Source organism: Neomonachus schauinslandi, chromosome 16, assembly GCF_002201575.2.
Source record: "Neomonachus schauinslandi chromosome 16, ASM220157v2, whole genome shotgun sequence".
Lineage (NCBI taxonomy): Eukaryota > Metazoa > Chordata > Mammalia > Carnivora > Phocidae > Neomonachus > Neomonachus schauinslandi.
Genome location: NC_058418.1, coordinates 47,779,038 through 47,793,319, shown reverse-complemented (window position 1 = coordinate 47,793,319; position 14,282 = coordinate 47,779,038). Strand labels below are relative to the sequence as shown.

Sequence of the window (14,282 nt, the reverse complement as noted above, 5' to 3'; positions counted from 1 at the left end):
TTTGTTTTTTAATAATTTTTTTTTTTTTTTTTTGTTTTTCTTTAAATATTAAATAAAATTTATTTGGTTTTTGTGCTCGACAGGGGGGGGGGGGGGGGGGGGGGGTGCCTGAGTGGCTCAGCCAGTTAAGCCTGTGACTGTTTTTGGCTCAGGTCAGTCTTGGGGCCCTGAGATCGAGCCCCCTGCTGGCTCTGTGCTCAGTGGGGAGTCTGCTTGAGATGGTCTTTCTCCCTTGCCCTCTGCCCCTCCCCCCATAAAATCAATCAATCAATCAATCTAAAAAAGCACAAAGAATTCTAGCTATATAGGTGATGTCCACTTCCCAGTGCACTACCTCAGGAGACAACAGCAGTGTGTGCCTTTATTGGTAATGCTGTATATCATTTGGTGAAGGCGGTGCTTGTCAGATCTCCACTGAAAGGGTACCTTAAGCCTTTTGTGATAAGTCATATGCCAGGTGATACTTTGAATGTTCTCTTCAGTCTGTCTGGCTTTTAGTTGCCTTTTTAAGACTGAGATAAGTGAACTTGGGACAGTAGTTTTTGTTGGTTTTTTTTTTAAGATTTTATTTATTTGACAGACACAGCGAGAGAGGGAACATAAGCAGGGGGAGTGGGAGAGGGAGAAGCAGGCCTCCCGCGGAGCAGGGAGCCCGATGTGGGACTCCACCCCAGGACCCTGGGATCATGACCCGAGCCGAAGACAGACGCTTAACAACTGAGCCACCCAGGCGCCCTGGGACAGTAGTTTTAACATTATGTCATAGTAGCTATGACAATGAGAATTGTTTTGCTTTCAGAAATTATTCTGAAAATAAACTGCCATATGTACATGAGTTTATGGGTGCTTCATTGGATATATAATTTGGGGGCGTTGATCACTAGGAATTATTCATTCAGCGAGTAGACATTTGGCCCAGTGCAGACTCTGGGCTAGGGGGTATAAACATGCATGAGTTAGAGTCCTTGACCCCAAGTTGATCAGAATGTGATGGGTAAACACACAGTCTCCCTGCTGTGTCTCATCTTTAACTGCACTAATGGATGTTATAGGCACATGGGGTTTCATCCTTTTTGAGGCACCAAAGCCTGCTTACAGTGAGTTCTGTTCATTGACCTGAATCTGCAATAGTTCCTATTTTGGCCTCACAGGAAAGGTCACTTGCACTTTATGCTAAGTCAGTATGGCAAAATCACTGCTCTAAAATACTCTGTGGTTTGTCACTATCAGGAAGCTTAGAATTGATTTTTTTTTTTTTTACCTGCATTTGCAATTTAGCCATTTAGATTTCTGCCCAACCTTCCTTATTCCAAGATGTTCAGATTTCTTTTGTTGTTGTCATCATTTTTTAGCAAATCTATATGCCAAGAAAGGCAGATCTTTTCTTTTATCAGGAATGGTATTAACTCTTTGAAGGTATGAATTTTATTAATATCAATGTTAAAGTATGTGTGTAATAGTTAAACCTACTTATGTTTCGGTTGTGCTATTGCTAGAGTCAAGAATGGGTAAACAGTTAAAAAAAAAAAAAGGAATGGGTTGCAATTGGACCAGTTATTTATTCATTCATTCAACAAATATTTGCTCTATGTCTGTTGCCTGCCTTTTGTGTTCTAGGTACCAAGTAAAGATGTGGTAGGGAACAAAATAAAGGAGCTTTCGTTCTGATGGGGATAGAGAGAAAATAAAAAGTATGGAAAGGAACAGTTTAGTGGTGTGTAAGACGGTAGGGCGGGTAAGCGGTGGGTCTTGTGTGTCAGGGTGGAATGCTGTTTTACTTAAGGTCACAAGGAAGCTCTTTACAATGATGCCATTGGAGCTGAAATCTAAAGTACGAGAGGAACGAGACACACAGCTATTGGGAGAAGAACATTCTGGGCAAAGGCACAACAGGTTCAGAGCTCTGGAATAGGAGCTTGCTTAGGAAACATTAAGAAGGCCAGCAAGGAGGATGGGGCAGTGTAGGTGAGGTCAGATCCCAGAGGGTAGTATTGGAGGGTTTTGAGCAGAGAAGGGATGATCTGATGGACTTTTAAGTGTACAATTCAAAGATTTTTTTTAGCATCTGCAGAGTTTGCAGCCATCACCACAAGCAACTTCAGAATATTTTATCACCAGCAAGAAACCTCATACTCGTTGGCGCTAACTTTCTGGCTTTGTGTGGAGAAGGGAAGATCAGGACAGACAAGATCTAGCCAGGCTGGGGGCCGAGAGACCACTGGGGGGAGGCAGGCTGGACGGGCACACTCAGAAGCCAGGGATGAGCAAACAGGCAGGCAGGCGTGTCAGGAGAGAGGTGGCAGCCCACAGTGGGTGGTCCCGGTGGGCAGGTCATTGTTAGGAAGGAGTGGAAGGGTCTCTAGGAAATAAACTCTGCTTTCCTTTAAGTCTCACACAATTCCCGAATTCACAGTATTCTGACAGCAGTTATATGGGTTTTCTACATTGAGCTGTTCTGTGACACCATTGGGGTGCCCTGCAGTTTGGTTAGTTCCTACACTGTCTCCCTGGAGTTAGCACCAGATCCCACAGGTTAAGGGCTCAGTTTCCCCACTTCAGATGCCAATCAGAAGTCCTGATGGTCCTGTGTGCTTCTGACCTGCTGGCTCTAAGTTGGTGATTGCTACGACCCCCTTCCTTGGTTCAGTTAATTTTAGAACAGCTCACAGAACTCAGGAAAACAGTTTACCTACTAGATCACCGGTTTATTACACAGGATATTAAAGGGTACAAATGAACACCAGATAAAGAGATACGATGGGTGAGGTTCAGAAGGGATTCTGAACAAAGGAGCTTCTGTCCCTGAGGAGTTGGGGGAGTGCCACCCTCTCAGCGCATAGGTGTAGTCACCAAACCCGGAAGCTCTCTGAACCCCATGCTTTCTGGGTTTTTTGGAGCCTGATTGATTATTAACTCTACTTCCAGCCCTTATCCCCTCTGCAGAGAATGGGGGGTGGGCTTATTTCCGTGCTTATAATCATGGCTTTCTGGTGACCAGCCCCCATCCTGGAGCCCACCAAGAGTTGCCTCATGAGAACAAAAGAGGTGCCTGGAAATTCCAAGGGATTTAGGACTTCTGTATCGGAAACTAGGGTCAAAGACTAAATATTGGAACAAACGATTTTCCTGAAGATTTAGTGAGAGAGAGCACATGTGCGAGTGGGGAGAAGGGCAGAAGGAGAGAGAGAATCTTAAGCAGACTCCCTGCTGAGCATGGAGCCTGGCGTAGGGCTCGATCCCCCAACCCTGAAATCATGACCTGATGCTTAACTGGCTGAGCTGTCCACGTGCCCCCCATCACCACTATTTTAAGGGTTTTAGGAGCTTTGTGTCAGGAACCAGGGGCAGAAACCTATATATACATATATATATGTATATATATATATATATAATTATTATTATTTCACAAGGGAACAGATGGACCCCCTGGTAGGTAGGTGGGGTTCAGTAAGGGAGGGGTCTCACAGTGGGCAGTGTGGAGAGATGGAGGCTGATGGGCAGTATGAAGGCATTTCAGCATTGAGTTGCAGGTAGGACTCCAGTTCCCAGGAGGGCTGATGTGGTCTACTTAGAACCCCGGCTTCAAAGGAGCTGACTGTGTTCATAAGGTTGTTTGACCTGGAGCATAAGGTGGAGTGGGGCCAGCTAAAAGGATATCTAAATGCTGAGCCTCACCCTGCCCCCTTGGCTTAGGCTTCTTCCACTCCTGCTAATTGGGGCCAGGTTGGTCTTGAGGCCTTGCTTGGAAATTGGATAACTCAGTTGTGGAAGTTAGAGGGCCAGGGAGCCAGCCATTACTAACCCCTTTTGTTAATACAGAACGTACCTAGAGGAATCTGCAGTCTATGTGGCTTATCTCTCTAACTGAAATGTCTGTCTGAAAAACAGATTCTTAAAGATAATAAGCTCCTTTTGGGCAGCATCTTGTGTCTTGTCTTGTTTCGTCTTGTTTCACTGACCTATGCAAAGAGCTCAGTAAATACTGGATTGTTGAGTGAATGAACTCTTAGTGCTTGTAGTAGTTTGTTCTTGCCACTGTAACAACTTAGCACAGTAGAGTGGCTTAAAACAACACAGATTTATCATCTTAGAGTTCTGGAGGTCAGAAATCCAAAATAAGTCAGCAATGCTGCCTTCCTTCTGAAGGGTCTAGGAAGAATTGGTTTTCTTCCCTTTTCCAGCTTCTGGAAGTTGCCTGCATTCCTTGGCTCGTGGCCCCTCCCCTCATCTCTAAAGCCCACAGCATAGCATCTTCAACTCTCTCTGACCCTCCTGCCTCCCTCCTACAAGCGCCTTGTGATTACATTAGGCCCACTTGGAGAAGCCAGGCCACTCGCCTGTCCCAGGACCCCTAATCTAATCACACTGCAAACTGCCTTTACCACCTGTTCACAGGTTCTGGGGATAAGTGTGTGGACATCTTTGGGGCCTATTCTGTCACCAGTGCTTAATCTGATTTCCCCTTAGAATTTTTTTGTTACAGATAAATTATCTGATTTATACTTCAACAACAGGAAGGATGTGACTTTAGCTGTCAGAGTAAGCAAAGTTGAAGATAATGCACTTGATTTGAAACAGTGAACAAAGAAACGCTGTAAGATATGGAGACAGAGATTTTTGACAGCGTATTGAACCAGAGAAATGAAAAGTATGATGATCAATAAATAGCTATTAAATAGATAGCAAATTAAGGTGCAGTAGGTTAAAGGGAAATCACTTAGTTTTAAGTGTTTTATTGATCGGGGTTTGCCTTCGCTATTAAGAGTGCTCGAATGATCTCATCCATCTGAAAAGTGTCTTATAAAGTACACTACTCATCTAACATAATAAAGCCTTTTTTTGCTACTTAATGTGACTTAAGAGACGCTATATAAAATATGTAGGCACTGAGGTAGCTAACGGATGCAGCTCAAGGTTGTAGGAGGGTGCAGTGTGCATCCCTTTCTGAGAAACTCAAGGAAGTGCTGACTTGCTGTGCCAACCCTTGTTTACAAATAGGCCTTTCAGCTTTTAGGAAAAGGAATCCTCCTGGGGCAGGAGCTGTGCTCCAGGGGAATTGGGAGTGAGTGTTGGTGTCTTAGTCTGCTTCGGCTGCTATAACTAAATGCCCTAGGTTGAGTGGTTTAAATAATAGAAACTTATTTTCTCACAGTTCCGGAGCCTGCAAGGCCAAGACCAGGTGCTAGCATGGCCGTGTTGTAGTGAGGGCCCTCTTGGGTCGCCTTCTCGCTGTGTCCTCACATGGCAGGGAGAGAGAGAGAGAGAGATACCTCTCTTCCTCTTCTTATAAGGCCTCAGGCCTATCAGACCCACCTTCATGGAGGTTATCAAGTTGGTGTGTCTCACCTCCCAGTTCGCTACCCAGTTCACCTCTAAAGCTTGGGGAGCTCCAGCAGGGCCCGCGAGTGGTATCAGGTCATCAGCAGGATGGCCACTGCTCTGAGTTCTCAGAGGCAGATTTGCATCCCATTGTCCCCTCCTGGGACAGTGGTGTTCCTGGCGTCACCATAGCATTTTGCCGACGAGGTGGTGGGATGGAGGGCAGAGTCTGCGTGTGACCCGGGGAGTAGCTAGTAAGGACTGTGGGACTGGAGATGGGGTTCCTGCTTTGGGAGGGAACAGCATGGGGCCGGGCTGTGGCCTGGGGTCAAGCCAGTAGTGGCTGGTATAGGAGGCGGCTTAGGCCGGGAAGACAGGCTGCCCTCCCTGAGCCAGGGTGCTACAGAGGCTGCCCAGGCGGGAGGGATTTGTGGGCACCACAGCTTTGGCCGGTGCGCATTTATTGGACGGGCAGTATCGGGACACTAGACGGTGCAACGTCTGGGAGCTGCTGCCCAGCATGGAGGGCGAGTTTCCGAGGTTGTGGAAGCAGGAGGAGCTCCAGCCCGAGGCTGGAAAGGAGGCTGCGGTAGTAAACAGGTTTATTTCCAGAGAGAATGGGGCTCAAACCGTGAGGATTCAGAACGCTGCCTGCAATTTCTGATCAACATACTGACTGGAAAGGTGGTTTTTTTCTTTGGCGGAGGAAGGACAGTAGTTAATTAGTGTGTGTATATATAGTTATATATTTTATACATATTAGTTTTTTACATTATGCATATTTAATTTTTAAGCTTGGGACCTTACTCTTTAATCACTTTATGCTCCGTATTGCATGATCTAACTTGGTTTAGCAGAATTTGCCAAATGCCATCAAATAGACCAGTTTCAACAGTAATAAAATTATTCTGAAGATATATCCTGTTCAGAAAGAAAAAAAAAGTTTCGGGACGCCTGGGTGGCTCAGTCGTTAACCGTCTGCCTTTGGCTCAGGTCATGATCCCAGGGTCCTGGGATCGAGCCCCGCATCGGGCTCCCCGCTCAGCAGGAAGCCTGCTTCTCCCTCTCCCACTCCCACTGCTTGTGTTCCCTCTCTTGCTGTGTCTCTCTCTGTCAAATAAATAAAATCTTAAAAAAAAAAAAAGAAAAAAAAATTTCACAAATGGTTTGAAATTTTTTATAGCTATCTGATAGCTTTCCACCAGAGCAAAAGTGCCAAAACACCTCAGTTGTTTGTTATTTTTTAAAAAAGGTTTTATTTATTTATTTGAGAGAGAGAGCGTGAGCGGAGGGAGGGGGGCAGAGGGAGAGGGAGAAACAGGCTCCCTGGTGAGCTGAACAGGGAGCCCGACGAGGGGCTCGATCCCCGGACCCCTGAGATCATGACCTGAGCCGAAGGTAGACACCCAACCGAGCCAGCCAGGCGCCCCTAGTCATTTGTTATTTTTAATAAGCCTTGAGCCCTAGATGGGGCATGCCTGATACTTTCATTTGGAACCAAAGCTTGAATTAGGTGTCCTAATTTAGGTATTAATTGAAACTTTATGTGAGTCAAAATGAGCGAAGAATTAGAACAGTCATCAGTGACCATGCCAAGGGTGGCTTAGAGGGATTTGGCCTCCATTCCTAATCTCTCACCCCCAACAGTTCAGAAATTGATCTGGAAAGAAAACATCCACAGTGGTAATTCTTAGAGCGTCTTCAAGTCCAGCCTCAGAGACAGCTTTGAGGAAAGCCCCTGGTCCTTCCCTTCCTGCTCTCCACTGTCCCCAGGCTGATTGGTGCTCCTCATTGTTTCTGTAACATTCCAATCAGATCAGCCTTCCTGAACTGTTCTTTTAGAAACAAAGGCTCTTTTTTTCTTTTTCTAGTTTCTTTTTTTTTTTTAAAGATTTTATTTATTTCTTTGAGAGAGAGAGAGAGAGTGAGAGAGAGAGCGCAAGAGGGGGTAGGGTTAGAGGGAGAAGCAGACTCCCCGCTGAGCAGGGAGCCTGATGTGAGACTCGATCCCGGGACTCCGGGATCATGACCTGAGCCGAAGGCAGTCGCTTAACCAACTGAGCCACCCAGGCGCCCTAGTTTCTTTTTATTATAATTTTGTAAAAGCCAGTAAGCAGCTAGAAAAGCTTTTTTAAAAAAAATCAAAGTAGGGGCTCCTGAGTGGCTCAGTCAGTTAAGCATCCCACTCTTGATCTTGGTTCAGGTCTTGATCTCAAGATTGTGAGTTCAAGCCCCCCCATTGGGCATGGAGCCTACTTAAAAAAAGAGAAAAAAAAGCAGAGTAAAAAGTGAATGGTCATTAGCCCTTCCCCAGCCTATCCCACTCCCCAGAAATAACACTTTGCTGTTGCTTGGTGTTGCTTGCTGTACAGCATAGATGATGAGGGCATGGCCTCGGGTGTCAGTCTCCAACTAGGCTCCAATAGGGCTCCAACCGGGCTCTCCTCCTGCTGGCCTTGTGGGGCTCACCATCAGTGTGGGCTCCAGCACGTTCCTTCCCTCCGTCTGCCTCTATTTCCTCATCCAGGAGCCAGGGATATTCATGATCTGTGCCTCATAGTGTTGTGTTAGAGGATTGCACGGTTAAGATTTATAAAGCACTTAGAACAACGCCTGCCCATGTCATAAATATTTATTAAATACACCTATGTCCAGACTTTTCTCCGGGTGCATAGAATTATTTATACACAGTTTCTTTTGTTTTACAAAAACAGGATCTTCTATATACTATTCTGCAACCTGCTTTTTTTGTTTGTTTTTACTTCCCAAGATGGCTTGGGCATCTTAATCCCCTCAGTATATAAAGATCTAGCCCATGTTTTTATGGGATTGTGTAATGTTACATTATGTGCACCAAAATGTGTTTGACAAGTCTTCCATTTACGGACACGCATGTGGTATCTGGTCTTTCCCATCACAGACAGAGCTGCCGGAACCCTCGCACCTCTGCCCTTGCCCGCATGTGTATTCCTATAGGTGGTATTCCTGGGATATTCCTGGAAGTGAGGTCGCTGTGGCCAAGGGCATGCACACTTGACTTTTTTGGATACACACTTCTAAATTACCCTCCAGAAAGGTTTTCTAGTTTGTATTCCTACTGGGAGTGTAAGGTAGGACCTGTGAAATAATGTCCTGACAACCTTTTACTGCTCAAAGCCTTTAATGGTGCTTCTAGGGTTTTCATGTTGAAGTATTTATTTATTTATTTATTTATTTATTTATTTATTTATTTATTTTTAAAGATTTTATTTATTTATTTGACAGAGAGAGACACAGCGAGAGAGGGAACACAAGCAGGGGGAGTGGGAGAGGGAGAAACAGGCTCCCCGCGGAGCAGGGAGCCCGATGCGGGGCTCGATCCCAGGATCCTGGGACCATGACCTGAGCCGAAGGCAGACGCCCAACGACTGAGCCACCCAGGCGCCCCTCACGTTGAAGTTTTTAGTCTGACCGTCAAAACCCACCGTAACATGACCCCATCTGTCTTTGTAGGTTTTTTTTTTTCAAGTAGGCTCCATTCCCAATGTGGGGCTTGAACTCATGACCCTGAACTCAAGAGTCTCATGCTCTACCGACTGAGCCAGTCAGGTGCCCCTATCTTTGTTGTTTTAACTGCTTTTAGTTTTACAGACCCTCTGCTTCAGTCAGACCGCTGGTTTTTAATCAGGGCAATTTTTGACCCCATCCCCAGCCCCCCACCCCCACCAGGACATTTGGCAAAGTCTGGAAATATTTTTGGTTGTCAGAACTGGGGAGAGGGTGCTACTGACCTACAGTAGAGGGCAGAGGCCAGGGCTACTACCCCGTGTCCTGCAGTGCACAGGCCAGTCCCCCACAACAAAGGGTTGACTGGTCCAGGTGTCAGTATTGCTGAGTTAAGCTGTTGACTGAGTTCTGAAATTACCTGTTACTCACCTGCTTCTAGCGCGCAAAGGACAACGGATTTTATCTGACGTGACACCTTCATTGTATCCATGTGGGTAGCTAAAGGGCTATTTTGTGAATTTCAAAGCCTTGCCTGGGCTCCGTGGAGGAAATTGCTTCATCTGCTGTTTACCAGATTGCAAAGTCACGACGCAGGATGGTATCTCCTGTTTTCTATTTCCCAAGGAGGCTCACGCATAGGTTTTTAGACATAGTTGGTTATCAAATATTTTACTGTTGCTTGAATTGCAGTCATCTTACAAGTTAACTAGACATTCTCCATAGGAACCAGCTCCTCCATCCTGGCCCCTCATTTGCCATTTGTCTCTAAGCCAAGACATTTCTGTTTTTTGGGATTTATTTAATATCTTAAAGAGCTTTGCTATGCTGAGGGGCAATGGCCTGATACTGCATTGTCTTGAAATGATTGTTGAATGAATAAAATTGTATAGCTTTTTCATTTGAGAAGACTTAACATGATTGGCCATTTTAGAGGTTGACGACCTTGTTCTGGAAGCGGCCAGATAGTAAATATTTCAGGCTCTGCGGACCATGTGCCGTTTCAGCTCTGCTCTTGTAGCTTGAAATAGCAATAGGCCAGAGTTAACTGAAGGATCATGGCTGAGTTCCAGGAAGAGTTTACGACGTACAAAACCTGCCGGTGGCCTGCGGGCCTCAGTTTGCTGATGCCTCTAGAACCATCAGTGTTTGGATGTTTGACTGATGAGCCTACACTGCACCTGGGTGGCTTTGAAAATGAAATAAGTGGATAAAATGACTAGCCCCTGGTAATCACTGTACCAGGAAAGTCGGCCACTTGCGCCCTCTGTTTGCTTTTCCTTGCAGAGATGTGGTATGGTGTGTTCCTGTGGGCACTGGTGTCCTCTCTCTTCTTCCATGTCCCTGCTGGATTACTGGCCCTCTTCACCCTCAGACATCACAAATATGGTAGGTTCATGTCTGTAAGCATCCTGTTGATGGGCATCGTGGGACCAATTACTGCTGGAATCTTGACAAGTATGTTAGACATTATGATACCAGTCGAACCGTTCATATGACTAGTCACTTAATTTCAGGACCCACTTTAGAAACGTGTCTGAGTGAAATGAAGAAAAAAAAGAGTGGCTTTTCACCCTGGGCCTCTCGTTTAGTGTATTGTTTTTTTCTGACCTCTTACCGCCCCCCCCCCCCCATTCCCATTATTTGGCTAACATCTTTGACTTCCTAGGTTGTATTTTCTCCTATCTTTCAGATAAGCCAGGTGAGGTTTTATGAGATAGGTCGCTAGTAAGAGAAGCTGTTTATCTTTTTGGAAGCCACTGCTTCTTTCTTGTCAGCGATCAATTGACTGGTGGCATCGCAAGATTGTTGCTGACTTAGTGCTGCTCACTCAGGGGCGGCTACTTTAAGGGTGGAAGACTAATTCTTTTAAAGATTTTTATTTATTTATTTATTTGGAGAGAGAATGAGATAGAGAGAGCATGAGAGGGGGGAGGGGCAGAGGGAGAAGCAGACTCCCCACTGAGCAGGGAGCCCGATGCGGGACTCGATCCCAGGACTCCGGGATCATGACCTGAGCCGGAGGCAGTCGCTTAACCGACTGAGCCACCCAGGCGCCCTGGAAGACTAATTCTGATGACAAGAATTCTTGTTTAGGAAAGTACCTGATTTGTCTTCTGGTTATTTTTTCCCCCCTCTCAGAACTTTTTTTTTTTTAAAGATTTTATTTATTTGTCAGAGAGAGAGAGAGGAGTACAAACAGGGGAGTGGCAGGCAGAGGGAGAAGCAGGCTCCCCGCAGCAAGGAGCCCGATGCGGGACTCGATCCCAGGGCCCTGGGATCGCGACCTGAGCTGAAGGCAGATGCTTAACTGACTGAGCCACCCAGGCGCCCCCTCTCACAGCTTTCTGAATGAGAATTGGAATAACAAATTATAAATTATTTTTACTTTTTTTTTATTTTTTGGCTTTTCTCATGTCACAAAGATAAGTTTAAATCATTTTTAAGCGCACGATTAAGTGTAAATATCATCTCTATTTTATATAAATTAAAAATTATAAGAAAGCAAAGCTAAAAACACTCCATTATCACATCTCTAAGTGAAAACCGCAATTTGCATTTTGGTATGGGCTTTCAAACTTTTTTTCTAGGTGTATGTGTCAACATAAATATATGCTTAAAAATTAGAAACATAACATTCCTACTAATTTGTGTGTGTGTGTGTATTTAAGCCTTGAGCTCTAAGCAGAACTGTCCCTTTCTTTGACTTGAGTTTTTTTGGGGGACAAAGTGGCCTCATTTCTGTGTGTTCTGTAGGTGATGAAACATTTGTGGTAATAAGAAGAGGAGGCCCCTTTTCTCCTGTCTGCATAAAGGTGTTTCCATAACTGGCTTTATATAGTATTTTTAACTGTATCTCCTATAGCTGCTCTTTAGAGACCTTCTGCTCCAGTTTTCTTATTGGATTCCTGGCTCCTAGGACCTGTCTCAGATTTTTCCTCAGTAAAATAAGGATAATGCTACCCACCTCTGAGGCTGTGTGATGATAAAAGGAAATGTTTATTAAAGAACTTAGCATAATACCTAACACTTGGGAACTGTGCAATAAGTGTGTCTATTCAATTTTTAAGACTCCGGTGTGAATAGAGTCTCTTTCCCATTGTGCTGCTCCCCCTGGTCTGCTTTTCCCTTTCTTCCCTACCTCATCATCCAAACCCCACTTTGGGGCCTACTTCAAGTTTCTTAAGCTTCTTTCTACCCAATCCATTTTTTTTGGAGCTAACTTATGAGGGGCCCAGTGAAACAGGTGCCTTGCGCATGTTAGTGACACGATATGTGTGCGGAGCCACTGGAGGTGGGCATCTCCAAGTCACGGATACTCCAGGCAGCCAATACAGAAACTGCTTCATTTGCTCTTTCTTAAAATATGTAAATATGCCCTCATATCCCATGTATAAAATGTATAGACATTTGATTGAGATGCTGTATGTTGTCTTGTATTATTTAAAATCTGTTTCATGCTTACGCTTTCCTTCTGTGTCTCAGCTTGATTCTGAGCATTAATGAGAATAGGGATCATACCTTATCAGACATAGAGGTAAACAAATATTTGCATGAATGAACACACTGACCAAAGAGGATTCTTTTTGGAACAGTTTTTGAGAGGAGGGTCATCTGGGAACTTTGGATCTATTCTTGTCCAACTAATGAAATCTTGGCTTTCTTGGTACAATACTGAGTCCCTGTAGCAATTTATACGGGTTTCTAGGGAGATTAAGATGTTTGTGTTTGTTTGGTTTACTCAGTTTCTAGGAAGTTGTGGTGACTAATATAATAAAAACGATTAGTGATATGGGGAACAGAAAGGATCCCCTTAGGATCTCTCCCCTCATGCCCTTTGAATTAATAACAACTTCGTAAGTGTAGAGTCATCCTCTCTTTTTCCCATCCTCTGCTCCCTCCTCTATCCACTTTGGGTGGGGAGCTCTGAGTACCGTAGAAGGTGGAATGAGGATTCCCTGTGGCTTCTGAAATATTTCTTGCTTAGTCTCACACAGAAGTTTTGTTGGCGTTTATTGCCAAGTTTTTTTTAGGTACCTGTTAAATGCTAAGCATGGCAAATAAGAGATGTTTTTGAGTTTGTAATCAGGTCATGGGGAAGTTGCTATATCTTCATGATTTTGGTGATGACTTCCAGATTATTTTACTGAGTAAATCTAGGAGACCCAGTTTTAAGGACTCACTTTTCACCATCTAAAAGAACTAATCAGTGATTTGTAAGTTGTATGGGGAATACTTAAAACCTAGAGTAGGCAGCAAAAAAGTATAAGGAAAACAAAACATTTCTATAATATTTAAATTTTAATGTAAAAAAATCTAGAACATTCTACATACAGTAGGATTTTAAGTGCTGTATTTTCCTGATTATATTAACCTTGATTTTTTTTTTAACACCCTTTTTTTTGAACAGGTGCTGCAATTGCTGGAGTATACCGAGCAGCAGGAAAGGAAATGATCCCATTTGAAGCCCTCACCTTGGGCACTGGACAGACATTTTGTGTAGTGGTGGTCTCCTTCTTACGGATTTTAGCTACTCTATAGCGTACACCTGTAGGCCATGATGTTGAACCTAAGTTTGATAGGCTCCTCACAAAAAGAATACATTATGGAATGTAGTGTGTTCTTACTTCTTCAAGTGGAAGAAACTTGGATGAAGCAGTATGTGAAAAATGACATCTCAGCCCTTTCTTCAGTTTGAAGCTCTAGGAACTGAAGATCTTTCTGGACTCCTATTGTCCTCAACCAAAACAAATCAAGTTTCTTAGCACTTTTTTTTTTTTTTTTTTTTTGGATTTAATTTAAGCAGTTTTACAAGTGCACCTTTACCCACGGTAGGTCAACAGCCCTTCTGGGTTGACGTCCTTCACCCCGAAATCTACAATATTCTGTGAGAAAATGCAATGTTGCGTATTTCAGAGAAACCACGAAAAATACTGGTTTTTTTCTGAGCAGAGTATGCTGTACTAAAATCTTATCTAATCTAATCTTGATTAAAATTTGGCAGACTCTTCTTTCACTGCATCTTCATGACAGTAAGTGCCAACTAGGTTTTGGTTGAGTAGAGCTTTGAGAACAAATTTGTGGAAATGTAACAGGAAAAAAATCCTACAACACAAGTAGTGCCTTCAGTTCCACTGTTGAAAGAAAAAGAAGATGATGTGACATTTTCTGGATAACTACCTTGACCTCTGATTACTTAATAATATTTTAAGAGATGTGAATTTGTTGTTTTGTACATTATATCAAAATAAGCTAGCTAATTGAGGCTTTTTTCCCCTCTAGAATTCCTACATCCCTTTCCCATCACTTTCATTCTATTGATTTTGTTTACTTTAATTGGAAACATACCCTATTAAATAGCTTGAGTTCAAAATTTTAAGCCAGATTGGTTAGGATGCTCTTTGGACATTGAGGTACCAAAAAAAATTTTTTTTAGCATTGTCATAGTTTTTCTTGGTGACTTTGGTTGAAATTGTAGA

General features: G+C 43.8%; 1 protein-coding gene across 2 annotated transcripts in view; it reads left to right on the top strand.

Moving 5' to 3' along the window:
* Window positions 1-13,710, top strand: part of TMEM170A (transmembrane protein 170A) — a 17,026-nt gene extending 3,316 nt beyond the window's left edge. Inside the window, exons 2-3 of one of the 2 annotated variants that reach the window (XM_044922182.1) lie at window positions 10,090-10,191; window positions 13,214-13,710. In XM_044922182.1, coding sequence (XP_044778117.1) covers window positions 10,090-10,191; window positions 13,214-13,344 — 233 coding nt within the window. In that variant the 3' untranslated portion in view covers window positions 13,345-13,710. Of the gene's footprint in view, window positions 1-10,089; window positions 10,261-13,213 lie in introns of both variants that reach the window. The other variant, XM_021702920.2, reaches the window with a different exon arrangement.
* Window positions 13,711-14,282: the final 572 nt, after the last annotated feature.